The 14,328-nt window shown below is 46.4% G+C and overlaps 1 protein-coding gene across 5 annotated transcripts in view; it reads left to right on the plus strand.

Annotated features, from left to right (window-relative positions):
• The window catches only part of KLHL3 (kelch like family member 3), a 58,170-nt gene that overhangs the window by 38,527 nt on the left and 5,315 nt on the right, over positions 1 to 14,328 (plus strand). For all 5 annotated transcript variants that reach the window (XM_071570530.1, XM_071570526.1, XM_071570527.1 and 2 more), the window contains 6 exons: positions 2,398 to 2,507; positions 7,296 to 7,412; positions 8,376 to 8,525; positions 10,988 to 11,105; positions 11,835 to 12,032; positions 12,843 to 12,944. In XM_071570530.1, the coding sequence (XP_071426631.1) occupies positions 2,398 to 2,507; positions 7,296 to 7,412; positions 8,376 to 8,525; positions 10,988 to 11,105; positions 11,835 to 12,032; positions 12,843 to 12,944 (795 nt within the window). The remainder of the gene's footprint in view (positions 1 to 2,397; positions 2,508 to 7,295; positions 7,413 to 8,375; positions 8,526 to 10,987; positions 11,106 to 11,834; positions 12,033 to 12,842; positions 12,945 to 14,328) is intronic.

The raw sequence follows: 14,328 nt of genomic DNA on the forward strand, positions 1-14,328 counted from the left end.
GGTTGCAATGAGTAGGTACAGGCAGTGGCTTTCAGCATTTCTCCTCTACCTTATAAATGTAAAGCTGCTTCAGGCAGCCCCAAGCTCTGAACTCCCCAGCACTTTCCAGTCTCCTCCAGCAGAGTTGCCCTTGACCTCTGCTTGGGAGAAGCTGGTAGTTTATTCAGTTTGTTTTGCTGCTTTTCTGATAATTTGTACAGGGACAAACACACCTGCTGTCTCCCAGAGCACCTGCTCTGTCCTGCAAAATTTTCCTTGTTAACGGTTTTGCCCTTAATTGGACCATAAGTAGACTCAGTGGAATAAAACTGTGCCCACCAAGTCCTCCCCTATTCTCCTGCAAATAAAAGTAAAACCTTTTCAGCTGCTCTGGCTGTATTATCCCCTGGAGGAAAACGTACCCTGGAAGGAATGGTTAATTGTATAAAAGCTTGCTTGTAATATCTCATTATCCTTGCTTCCAGGCCCTGTTTAATCTTTAACCCAACAAGCAGTGCATTCACTGTATATTTATTTGGTTGTTTGGCAATTAGAAAGTCTGCTTTGTTGTTTTATTGGCCTTCATAAGTCCCAGTTAGTACAGCAGTCCATGTAATGTTAATGGAACTCCATTAATAAAAATGCCATTAAAATTCTTTTCACTATGTTGTTTATGTAACAGCCTTAAACCAAGACAGAAGTCCCCAAGCTCAAGAGTCCATGTGTGCATGAGCTCAGTTACTTGAGAGATGCTTCGTTCTGGCCAGTGCATAACTTGAGTAGGTGGAGGAGCCTTCACGATGCAGACACCAGTTACTTTATTAAAATCAGTAAATATTCTGACTTGCTTGCAACTAATAACAGGAGATCAAATATCTTTCTGCTGCCAGATGCAAGTCCAGAATGAATGACTATGAGATTTTTGTCCAGAAGTCAAAGTGCATCCAGCTGACTGTGTGGGGAGTGTTTCCTGCCTCCTCAAGTATTTCAGGCCAGAAGGGTTCATTGGATCTTACATATATTTCCACCATAACAGAGTATTAAACTTTATCCACATATTGCTGGTTTTAGTCAGAGCCTTTGGCTTAACTGTGGGGTTTTTGTCCCCATTAAACCAAGTAGGGGCCATGACTGGGCAAGTCCAAGTCCAGAGTCCAACTCTGCAGCAGCAGCTTTGGTGAGGGGTTGTTCAGGTGCCATCTCCAAAGAGTTCCTCTCCAGAAGACATGCCAGCTCATGTCCCTGTGGTGCTGCTTTTTGTCAGGCAAAGCACTTTGCAGATGTGATAACCTGAGGCAGATCTTGCTGTGCAGGGAGATATTTTGGTATGTGAGTCTGAACAACTCAAAGCTTCAGGATTACAGCTTGAAAAAAGCTGCTTCAGAGAAAGTGTTTGAGCTTCATGTTTCTGTATTTCAGCCAAAGATAAATGGGACATAGCAAATGGCAGGTGAGATTAAATTGCCAGTATGTGTATGAAATGCTTGCAAAACTAAAATTGACTGCAACAGACTAATGACACATTTGACCTAGAAATTAGTTTTGAGAAACTAATTCTTTTTTCTGCCTTTTGGCTAAAGCTTGACAGATTTGATGATCCTCAGTCATAATTCTTCCAGTTTGGGATTATAACCAATGACATGCATTTTGTTTTCAAGTGGCTCCCAGAGGCAGGGAGGGATCTGGAGGCAAAAAAAGGGAGAAAAAGGAATTTGCATAATTGCAGGCTGAAGTGAAAAGGGTAAAAGCTGCTGGGAAAGGTGGGTGCTGGGGGTTTGGGGCAGGAGAAGGGTTAAATTTATACATTTGGAGGAGAGAAGGAAAAGGTGGAAGAAGAGAAGAGCTGATCCCCTGGGCCTGCAAGGGATGAAGGTCCCCTTGCCCCTCTCTCCATGTGCATCACACTCAGATTCAGCTGGATGCCCTGGGATCCCTCACTGTTGGCTGCTGAGCATGTGCTCCAAAGTGATTCATGTTGAAGATGGGCTTCCTTGAAATATGTGCAAATACCCAAAGCCCTTGTGGAGTCTCTCATCCAGGTGCTGAGCAGATCTGATGCTGTCGAGCTTGTTGAAGTGAGCAAGAACTGACTCTCAAGCTGGCCAGAGAGTTTACTACCTGAGAAAGGCATTGACATTTGTCTCAATTGCCTCTTCTAATCTTATTTGCCACTGGGAGGGAGATCCTTAGTGGCTTTTCAGAAACTTTAGTACTATTTATGAAACTGTCTCATGGGGCTCATCTACTTGAAATAACCTCAGGTTTCTCTCCCCTGCTCTGAGGTGGTTTCTGTCTGTGTTCCACCTGACTTTGTCCAGCAGTGCTCACAGCAGTTCTCTGAATTCTGTACTCCTTCCACTGACTGAGAACATGGATTTCATTATAATTTTCTGTTCCCCCTTCTCGTTTGTTGAACAGAGCAGCACTTCCCTGAGGTGATGCTAGGAGAAGAATTTCTTAGCCTTAGTCTGGACCAGGTTTGCAGTTTAATATCAAGTGACAAGCTCACGGTCTCCTCTGAAGAAAAGGTACAGTAAATTGCATAGTAAGAGTGAATGTAAGAATGCTGGAATGTTTCTAGGAATGTTCTCATGGTATGCTCTTTAGGGGCCATTCTCCAACAGAGATCATGTGGAAAGGAAAGTTAAAATAATGTGAATCCTAATAACACATCAAAGTGACCTTCACTTGGTTGTTCTTTGAAGGAAGTAACAATTCTCAGATCCATATCACTTCCAGAAGCCTGGGGGAGCAGAAAGAAACATTTTTCCTCCCTGGAAAACTAAGCAACTCCCATCTGCTGTTGTGTAAAGCACTTATTAGCTGCTGCAAAACCTCAAAAAAAGGGTGAATTTTGTTGAGGCAGAGAGGAGTATTGGCTTCTATTGTATGTTGGATAGAACAACAGAAGGAGACCTGTCTAAAAGGAAGGAAACATTTTGCCAGCATCCTCAGTGTTTTAATGGAAGAGAAGGGGAAAAGGGATTGGCTGACATTGTTTTGTGTTGAAATGTTCAGCACACCTTGTGTGGTCTGGAGTCCTGGGGAGGGGGTGACCAGTGGTTGTGGTGCTTGGTGAGCTCCAGATCATGGAATCACAGAATCAGTTGGGTTGGAAGAGACCTCTGAAATCATCAAGTCCAACCCTTAATCCAAGCCCAGACTGAGCCTTTCTCTGGTGTGAGCTTCTTGTCTGACCTGCTGCAGGTTTCTGGGGCAGGTGTGTCCTTCAGGTTACCTCTGAAATCTCTCCATGGGGGGACTGTAGAACCACAGAATTGTTAAGGTTGGAAAAGGTCTTCAAGATCATTGAGTCCAACCAGTAATCCAGCCCTGCCAGGTGCACCACTAAACCCTGTCCCTGGATGTAAATGGGCACTTGTGGGTGGCTACAGGACAGCTTGAGGATGATGTGGTTGTAACTTGAGGCCCCTTGCTTGGGTGGGGTGAGGCTGGACCTGGGTGTGTTGGTGCTGTTGCTCAGCACATCCAGGTGTGAGCTCTCCTCCTGCCCAGCCCTTTGGGGCTGCAGACACACATGGGGATGGTAAAACCCTCCAGAAAACCCACCCCACACGAGGTGGGGACACAGGGATGCTCCATGGGGTGCTCAGAGATGCCACACCAGCAGGGCCAGGGAAGGGAAAACCAAGTGGCACCAACTCCCAGCAGAATGGCTTTGCATGAGCCCAGCAGCCTGCAAAGGGAAGTGCAAGTTTAATAACAAATTTTTTCCAGTCCTGTGCAGCATTGTTAAAAAGCTTTTATTGGCCTTGTGCCCAGAGGAATCAAAGTGCTCCCTCCCTCATCTGAGCTTTATACAATCAAACCCAGTATTTCTTTTCTTTAGCTCATTGTAAAAGTTGAGGGTGCAAAGCAGTGGAAGGAAATGTGAGCAGAAGCTGCACATTTGAAACAACAGGTCTGAATAACAGGAGAGAGGCAGAAAATGGGAATGGAACATAAACATGAAATGTACTGGAGCCAAAGAAGTGCTGGAAATTGGGGACAGGCTCATAGGCTGCTGATTCTTGTTTTCTTCATGACAGACAAGCCTTTTTCCTCACCTTTATTCTTCCTGTCTGCTAATGTTTGAGATGTATATTATAAAAAACTATATCAAATTATATAATAGTGTGTGTAGGCCAGTCTATACATACATATCTATAGGCATGCATGTGCAGAGGGGGTGGATGGATAACTATTTGGAAGCATAAAGATGTTTTAAGTAGGCAAATACTTCAAACATCTGAGAGCTGAATTGTCATAGCCAGATTTCACAGGATGTTTTCCTGTCCCTGTTGTTTCTGTGTCTCACACATGTACTGCACCCTGGGAGCCAGAGCACTGCCAGCCCTGGGCACTGTTAGAGCTGTCCTGCCAGGGCCAGGGAGGGAGTGTTGCCCTTGGAAAGCCTCAGGGCATGTGTGCTGTGCCCAGGAACTCGTGTGCTCTCCCCTTCATCTGCCACCCCCCAGCTGATACCACTTGGCCTAATAAAATATATTTTTGTCTCCACAAATTATGGCTCTTATACCTCTAGGCCATCAGGCCTACAAAAATTGTCTGCTAGCACAGAAATCTATTTTAGTTGTAAAATGGTGACAGCATTTCCCCGTCACTCAAAGATTCTCCTCCTTTCTCCCCCTTGTTGTACCAGGCTCTGCACTTGCACAGGCCTTTTCAGCTTAGGGCACAGGTTTGCTTTGGTCTCTGCCTGCTCTTTTTGCTATAGCTCAGTATTTGGAATATTGGTTTGTTAATGTTTTCTAATTGGCTCTGTAATTATAACACTGTTTGCAAGCTAAAATATCCCTATAAAATCATATTTATTTGCATTTAGTAAGGATGTGTGAAATGGAGGGGCTTTCAGCCCTTGAGAATGGGCTCCTGCAAACTCAGAACAGTGGCTACAGAGATTTTTAGAAGGGTTGGGGTTTTTTGGATTGTTCCACACAGAGTGGAGTAATTGACTCATCGTCTCATGCCACTGACATGCAGCTGAATCTGATGCTTGGTTTGGTCCTCACTCCTGGGAGTTTCTAATAACTGGATTTTTGGCTGAAGACACTGGGCACACATCTGGGCTTGTTCTTTCCATAGGTAGTGTGCAGAGAGGGGATAACCCAGGCTTTCACCCTTCTGCTCCACAGAGCTGGAAATGACTTCTCCCAAGTTTGAGGCTGCTCCTGCAGCCAGGCAGGTGCCAGCTGCTGCCTCAGCCCCTGCCTGGCTCCCAGCCAGGCTCTGTGAGTAGAACTGCTTTGGCCCATCCCATCCTGGCAGCAGGTCTGGCATGGCTGGAGATCCAGGGGGAGCAGCAGCAGCTGCTCGGGGTCTGCACTGGGCACGGTGTGTGGAAGTAGTGGAAACACATGTGGCCTTTAAATAGAGATATTGCTGTCTTGGATTAAGAGGGTTTTTTCCCCCTTCTCATAAAATTAGGGATCAGAGCCAAGGGAAGGTGTTTTTTTTTAAAAAATACTGTTAGTTTTAGAGTGGGCACAGCAGGGAAGCATCAGTGTTTGCCTGACTCTGGAGAGGTCTTCAGTTTATTCCTAGTGCACATTTGCCTCACCTTCCCTTAGACTTGTTCACTGTCATCCTGACCTGTAGCTGGGTATGTCCAGCCTTGTGACCTGTAGCTCAGCCTCAGTGCAGAAGAGGTTAATGAAAAGCCTGTTTGTTGGCTAAACATTTCCTTTATCCTCCTTCCACGCTCATTTGCAATTAAAAAAATCTCACAACAACCCAGTTTCTACTTTAAAGGCCCCATAGCCAAAGTTAAATTGTTTGTGTGTGTATTTATTTTAATTTTAAAATACTTAAAGGCTGTGCAGTAGTTATTCTGCTCAGCATTCGCTGGAGTTTGATTACACAGCTCCCTGTTGTGTTCTTAAACCCTCATTCCAGTGTCCTGAATTCCAAACAGTTCAGCAGGAGCTTTGTTGGCACAGGAAACAAGGCTAGTGCTTTACTGCTCTTTTAAAGTATATAGTTTAGCCCAAGAGGAAGAGCCCCCTCTCTGCTCTGCCTCTCCTTCCCAGGGAGATGTGTCTGCCAGGACCTCCTGCCAGCAGCAACTGGGGACTGAGAGGTGGTGCCCTCAGTTCTGCTTGATTTAGTCAAATTAGTGACCTTGGACCGAACTAAATGGTGTCTTGGGAAGTGATGGGAGGGAAGGAAAGAAAGAAGAAATTATCCATGCAAATTGGCCTGACCATTTGGTGACCCCGGAGGGAAGCTGAAACCAGGGGCACTTGCTCAGTGAGCTGGGACAAAGGGACAGTGATGGTTTTTTTGGGAAAAAGATGGGATCTGTGGGAAAGGGCTCTGCACAGCCCCCCAGGAGCAACTGGGCATGAGAGCACTTGGGGAATGTTGCCTGTAGATGTGAGTTATGGGTCAGAATTTAATTCTGCCTCTGTGGGAAACTCCACTGCAACGATCCAGATCCTGCTGTGCAGCATCTGAGACTGCACCAGCCCCTCTCCCTGCCTTGCTGGGTGTTTCAGAACGCTTTTCCCACTCCTGATGACATTTTTAGGCCTTTCTTCTGCGAGTGAGGCTCCCAGTTACATAAGCACATGCATATTCATCCAGGAGCCCACATAGGACTCCTCTGTCTGTGCAGCCCATGGGCTGTTTGTGAGCACTTCATCACAGAGCCCAGGTCTGGATGCTTATCTGAACCAGCTGGAGCTGGAAGTAAAGCTGGGATTTGGTTCACACCAGAAGCCCAGTGTGCCCTTGTTTCCCAGCTGGAGTATCCAAGTATTTTTAGCAGTGAAGTGCACACGGTGCAGAAGCTCCATGGCTGCAGGCAGGGCTTGTCCTGTGTGTGTGGGGAACTTGTCCTCAAGACTTCTTGTTTTCTGGAGGCTGGTGGAGCTAGTCCAGTGATTAAATATGAGTGGAGTGAGTGTGGCCAGGCTCCTTGGGGAGGGAGATCTCTGTTATCAGGAGTAATTGTTGTGGCTGAGCCCATGAATAATGCCCAGTGCAAATGTCAGCAGGCTCATTAAGTTTCCTGGCTGCCTTCCAGTCCTAATGTCCAAGAGGTATATGATTGTGCTGGACATGGAGTGATACAGCACATCTAGATGGGAAGTTGCTTGTTAATATGCAAGGTCAGCTCAGCCCTTTGCTGTGGTGGTGCTTGTGCTCAGTGCACAGTCACGACTTTTTCATCTGCCTGATAAAGATCTTGCACCTCCTTCCTTCAATACTGTAAAATCACAATGCTTCTGATTTTGGGTGGGTGACTGTGCAAGCCAGTTCTCTGTTCCCCATTTAATGGTACCTTATCTGTGTAGGTCTTTGAAGCAGTGATCTCTTGGATAAATTACGAGAAGGAATCTCGCTTGGAGCACATGGCTAAGCTGATGGAGCATGTTCGCCTGCCCCTTTTGCCCAGAGATTACCTGGTGCAGGTTAGTCTGCAAACAAGTCATTAATAATTGCACTTAAGCTGCTGGGAGCTCCTTAATCAGTGGCTTTGCTGGTTATGTCTTAGATGGGTCATTTGGCATGTTGTGAGTCTGTTCATAGAGAAATTAAAGCAAAAACTGGATGGACTCTGAAATCAATGTACTCACACAGAAGCCTTCATGTAAACAGGACCTGTGGCCTGCCAGGCAATGCCCAGAGCAGAGCTCCTGGCCCTCTGGAGCAGTTACTGTCTTGGGATCTTTCACCCCAAAAATAGCCAGGTATTACAAGCTTGTGCAGTTTTTTTTTCCTCATGCACAGGTAAATTTGGCTTCATGTGTGGTAATTTTGGCTAAAGTTGTGTTCTGCACATCGATATAGGTCTATGGAACTGGCAGGTGAGATGCTCTCTGACTTAATCTGACTTGGAGATTGTTCTTCACAAGTTAATTCCTGAAATCTGGGCCTTGGATCACAAGCTGAGAATCCCCAAAGAAGGGGTTGGCATATGGGCTCTGATTACTATGCTTTTATCAGAAAATCAATGCAATTGGCATAAAATTGGTATTCACAAGATGAACCCATCATGTGGGGTTTTTTTCTCTCAGCTGCATAAAAGGTACTGCCTCTCTTTAAAAATTCCAACTCAGAGAAAAGAAATGACTGATTTTGTGTGCCCAGGCTCTTGGTGAGTTCTTCCCTGCTGAGTGAAGTGTCTGGCAGAAGGTGATAAAATACTCACTGTTTGTGAATGGTCTTGGAAAAAAGTGAGAAGCTTGGATGTTTCCATGTGTGTTTCTGTGGGAAGAGCTGGAAGTCTGTGTTTGTCTTCTGCATTTTTTTTAAAATATTGGAACTTTGGATGGGAATTTCCAGGTTTCATGTTCTTTTCACAAAGCTCCCTGTGACCTGTGCCACCAGGTACTTCAGTTTAAATGATCTTTCTTGTGTGTGCATGTTCTCAGACAGTCGAAGAAGAAGCTTTAATCAAAAATAACAACACCTGTAAAGACTTCCTTATCGAGGCCATGAAATATCATTTGCTTCCCCTGGATCAAAGGCAGCTGATAAAGAATCCCAGAACCAAGCCCAGGACTCCTGTTAGCTTGCCAAAGGTAAGCAGAGCTGATCCCTTCGTGTCACCTCACGTGGTGTTACTGGTGGCATTTTCTGCCTGTGACAGGAGCTCCGGAGCTTGCTGTGCTACTTATTACTGACTCCATGATCGTGCTTTGAAGTGTTTTACTCCCTCTTCTGGCATTGCCTGTGCCCAGCAAGGCCACGTAATTAAGTTGGATAAAGTTAGATAAGTTGTGAAGGGAAGGAGTATCTCTGCTCTTGAAGCATTTTGTCAGCCACGAGTGGCTTTGTGACTCTCTGCCCCGTGGGGTGGCTACAGGGCTGGCTGAGGTGTGTGGAGCTCCTGAGGAGGGTCACAGGAGGTGTCTTTTTCTTTCCTGTATCCATAATCAAAAGCCAGGAAATCAGGAAACAGCAGCATCCATCCCCGTGGGCAGGAAGTCTGAAGCAAATTTCAATAGACTCAAAGCAGCAACTGAATAAAATACTCCTTGTTACTTCCCTGTTTATCCTGCAGGCGTGTGATGCTCTGGTCACCACCCTATTAGTGAAGTAAAAAACAACCCCAGCAACTCTTTTCCCTGTGCCCCAGAGATAAACACAGTTTGGCACATTGTCTCTCAACAGACTGTCACTGAAGTTGTGCATAAGTGTTTTGGAGATTGTAAGATCAGAAGCACAGTGTGTAATTTTTTGAAGCACAAATGGTGTGGAGGTTGGTTTGTGGGATGGTGTGTGAGATCTGTGCTGTTTATGATGTTTAGGTATTGGACTGTTCATTGAGAAATGGTGGTTCTGCAGTATGTGTCAGTGTGGTGTGTCCTTTCTGCTGTCACTGAGATGAAGTTGGTAGAACAGCTTTGGGGGTATCATGAAGAGCTGACATGGCCTTTATTCCAGGACTGAAGTAGGGAGGGATGAAAGGAACAGCAAAGCAGCGAGTTCAGACGTTCTCAATACCCTCTATGGCTTGACCTATGAGTACAAACCCAAAGCTTCTGCAGGTCTGTCCTCCCTGCCTTTGAACTATGGAGAAAGGGAAGAAGGTGATGATCTTTCAGCAATCCTGTTACTGAGAACCTTTGATCTGAGCTGTTGGTCCCACTGATGAGGGATTATTGTCTGCTGCAGGATCTCTTAATTCCGTCATCCTGTGAAGCTCCGCAGCTTTCCATGGGAGACTGTTACACAACGGGTAGTCAAGCTGTTAATTTAGACTCAATTTGCTTTCTAATGTCACGTTCTCATCTCTGTAGATCAAACAGGCCACTGTTTCCATGATCTTCAAATTCTTTAAATTGCTGTTTAGCTCCCTGCTTTTAAATGAACCCTGCTTGAATGACCTCAAGTGATGATCTTTTCCCCTCAGCTACTCCCAGCTGCCTTGCAGAGGCTAAACCAGTGTCCCATCTACTCTTTGTTTGTATTTGAAGCCCCATTATCTTGTTGTTAGCTCCTTGGCCTTGTAAAAATCAGATTTTCTTGGGTAGTGTTTGCTCCTGCTGATTCGCTGTGATAAGTGGAGCAAATCCTCGCTCAGTAGCTGTGGAAGGTCTCAGGAAATGTGTGCTGAGCAAAGTGCAGGGCCAGCTGTTTGTAGGTGCAGGTGTTTTAGGGGTTGCCTGTGCAGGTGTTGGTTTACAGTGCCCAGCAATGGGCACCCTCGAGGGATGAGCTGCAGTCTCCTGGGGCCTGAATCCATGGGACGTTTGTCTTCTGGCAGCAGAATGAGCAGGTTTGGGAAGGACCACACTGTATGCTGTCCAGGGCTTCTGGTCTTCTCACTTTTCCACCAGTGTCCACCACTTGCTGTTCCTGGGAGTGGAGTCTGGGCTGGATGAACTTTCAGCCTGACCCATCAGAGCTGTTCTTGCACTCCTGAGATGACCCCTGATCACCCTCACACAGCTCTTCCCTGTCTGTAAGGAATTTAGGGTTTGACTTCTGCATTGGCATCAATACCTGTGGCAAACAAAAGCCTTAATGAAGGTGACAAATCACTTCCTTCCAGAGCTCAGCACCCTGGGCTGTAAGTCCTGGTGGTTTCCCTGTGTCACTTCCCCACAGGTGGCAACACAGCTGTCAGGTTTTATTTGCTAAGTAGCATTGGTTATTTTTAGCACCACCATGGAGATAATGACTAAACAGTGGGCTGGCAGGGGAAATTATACTGGAATCTTCTTCACTTAAAAATATTTTACAGTGAGTCTTTCATATGCCTTGGTGCCAAAAGGTTTTGTATTTCAAGGGGAAATTGGGCAGGTTGCCCACCTTGGACACGGTGAGGAGGGTAAATGGAGCAGCCATATTTAGCATGCATTAAATTGGAAATAAATTTTTTCCCTCTGAAATAGAATTGACTGAAATTAGTGTCACTGCAGAGGCTGCTGGTTGGCCTGCAGTGTCTTTTTGGCAGTTTGTGGTGATGGTTTCTCTGCAGGGAGCAGCTGCCTGGGGACATGTCTGCGGTTTTTGAGCTCTTCTCCTCCCTCCCCAGGTGATGATCGTGGTGGGAGGGCAGGCACCCAAAGCCATTCGCAGTGTGGAGTGCTATGACTTCGAGGAGGAGCGCTGGGATCAGGTTGCTGAGCTTCCCTCACGGAGATGCAGAGCAGGTAACAGGAACTTTTGCTGCCACCTGCTTTGTTTTCCTACTGCAGCTCTTCAGCACTGGATGGATGGCCTCAGCCATCCCTTCAGCCTTCCTTTGGGCCCCTGGCCTCAAACAGCACTTTCTTTTTGACATTTCAGCCTCTTCTTTCCCTACAGATGTTTTTCCCTTCTTGTTCAGGTGGATGCCCTGCTCTCCAGAGGGGTTGCCCTGGCCTGCCTGCCCTCCATAGCCACTGTCTCCCCTTCATCATCTCCCTCTCCTGGCTGCTCCTCCATCAGTGTTTCCCCTTGTTCTCCCATCCCACTGGCCTGGCGGCCCACAGGGATCCAGTTTCCCCTGCTGGTATCCCAGTGAAAATCAGAGGAGCTGAGTCAGTCCCTCTTGGTGCCAAGGAGTGGGCGATGGAGAGCAGATCTTCAAGTTGGGAGTGTTTCTCTGAAAACATCTGACAAGGTTGTGAGTGTGGATCACCATTTGGTCTTCCCTCTGGCTCACAGAACGACTCATTCAGGTGTGAAACCCATCTGTGCCTTATGCTGCCGTGTTTTTATGTGCATTTCACCTCCCATATGACACATCTGTTTTATCATCCTTGGCTTCACCGCTCTTAGCCCACAGAAAATGCCAAAGATGTGCCCACACTCTGCTTTTCCCGGCTGCCTTCCACACCTGTGATCCTACTGGCTCCCCAGAGTGTTTGTGAATGACAACCCCTCTGCTCTTTTGCCAGGTGTGGTGTTCATGGCTGGCAACGTTTATGCTGTCGGGGGCTTTAACGGGTCGCTGCGGGTGCGGACGGTGGACGTGTACGACGGCGTGAAGGACCAGTGGACGTCCATCGCCAGCATGCAGGAGAGACGGAGCACTCTGGGGGCTGCGGTGCTCAATGACCTCCTGTACGCAGTGGGAGGCTTTGATGGCAGCACTGGTAGGTGACTGAGAGAAAACCAGGCACTGTCTGACCTGACAAGGATGTTTTCAGAGGCCCTGCAAAGGTTGTGGAGCGTTAGGGAGGTTCCTGTGCCCTTCCTCTGTGATTTCGTAGGGGAAGAGCCAAGAAATGGGGTTACTGTGTGTTGTAACTAACCACGGGCATGTTCTGAGCCATCAGCACCTGCAGAGAATCTCACCCTAGTTATTCCTTTAGTGATACAGTTCTTTCAGTCTCATTCTCTGTATATGGAGGTGCTTTTTCTGGACTGAAAAGGGATTTTAGCTTGTTTTACTTAAATTTTCATAGCAACGTGAATAAAATACCAGCAAGGCATCTTACAGGTTGCGTGTTCCTGGGATTTATCTTGGCATGATGCATGCTTAGATTCACAGCTCTGCCTCTGCTGTAATGCTTTGCCACTTGGTTAGGCCCTGAACTATTTCAGTTGGTGATAGTAAAGTGCACCAAGGTCTGGGAGAATTTTTAAACCTTTACATGGATATTTTTTAATGCTTGGAATTTTGTGGGGCTTTTGTGCTTGGAATGTGGACTCTGCTCCACCTTGGTGTCCCCAGCAGTCCCAGGGCAGGGGTGATGGGGTAACAGATCTTCCAGCTGCTGAGGAAGTGGCATTGATATGCTGGTCCCAGCCTGAAAGGCAAGGGATTAGGAGGTGGGATTGCAGGAGCGTGGTGGGAATTACGGGCTTGGGAGGAGGTGGAAGGCAGATGAAAGTGCAACACCAATCTTTTTTTCTTCTCTTTTTTTTTAATTAGAAAACCTGTGTATCCCCTTTTTAACTAGGTCTGGCATCAGTTGAGGCCTATAGCTATAAAACCAATGAGTGGTTTTTTGTGGCTCCCATGAACACAAGAAGAAGCAGTGTTGGAGTTGGAGTTGTGGAGGGTAAGAAAATCAGCAGCCATTTCCATCAAGCAAATGTTCCTGTGTCAAACAGAAGCCTGAATGGTTAAGTGCAGTGGGATGGAACTGCAAGAACTGTTCCCTAAACTAGTTGGGAAAGATTGATTTTATATGATGTAATTGCTGCAGCTTTTCTCCATTCTGCTCTTTATCTTAGTGAAAAATCATGTGTAGCTTTCCAAGAGCCTCAGACCTGTTTCAGACCAGCCCATACCTGCTGTGAATGCCATTAGGTGTGTGGAGGTTTCCTTGAATCCTTGTTCTTCCTGGGCTGTTCTGGCTGGTGAAAGCTGGTGCTGCTGTGCAGTGGATGCTGCTGCTCTGGCAGACACTGCGTGAATGGAATACCCATCACAGCAAATCTGCTCAGAAACACGAGCAGAGTTTGTCCCACAGCCCCAAGCTGGTGGCTTGGCAGGAATACTAAACCCTGTGTTTATTGACAGCAGGCAAGGCAGGCTCTGCTCTGGTTCCTGAATGAGCAGGGGCTGAGGATGGCAAAGTCTGGTGCTGTGGGAGCAGAGGGTGGTGGCAGCTGCTGACACCTCTGTGTGAGCACCACACTCGAGGGAGCTGGAACTGAGCAGCTTGGGTTGGGGCCAGGAGAAGGAGCAGTTTAAGCAGGAACCATTTCTTCCTCTACAGAACCTATTCTGAAGCAAGTGAAAGGTTTTATTTGACCTTGTCTTTAGCGTGGTGTAGCTGTTTCCAACTAGTGCAGTGCAGAGCAGCCACTGGCACAAACCCTGTTATAAACTGTGCTTTACAGTGGCTTGGTTTGACCTGTTTGTGTGGGAAATATGTGCATAAATGTGTTTATGTACATGAAATGCATTTAAGTGAGAAGAGGGAGGGAGATAAAGTCAGAATAAATAGTGGGGGTTAACTTAAATTTGCATATTTAAGAACCATCTCCTTAAATATTGACCCAGGTTTGGGAAGTGTTAGGCTGCTGTCAGTCATTGGCATTTGCTGAAGTGGTTTGAATGAGAACAAATATTAAATATGAACCTGAGAGATTCATTTCTATGGACAGATTTTCTTCTGGAGACTTAAGAAATCCTTTTCCTTTGCTTTGTTTGAAAGTGCAAAGAAGTGTTGCACATGTTAGAGTCCATAGTAAAAAAAAAATTAGTGCACATGACTGGGATAAGATCTGATCATACTGGTGTAGGGAACCAGCTGCAGCCTTCAGTTAATCCACAGGGTTCATCTGAATGTGACAAAAATTGATCTGAGGTCTGTGGATACTGAAAATACCTAAGTATTGATGCCAGCCAGGGAACTTTATCTTGCCTTGCTTGGACTGGCACTCTTCCCTGATTCATTGACTAACACCACGTGGGTCAGACCAACAGCACAAGTA

The sequence above is a fragment of the Pithys albifrons genome, chromosome 15 (assembly GCF_047495875.1).
Source record: "Pithys albifrons albifrons isolate INPA30051 chromosome 15, PitAlb_v1, whole genome shotgun sequence".
In the NCBI taxonomy this organism is placed as follows: Eukaryota; Metazoa; Chordata; class Aves; order Passeriformes; family Thamnophilidae; genus Pithys; species Pithys albifrons.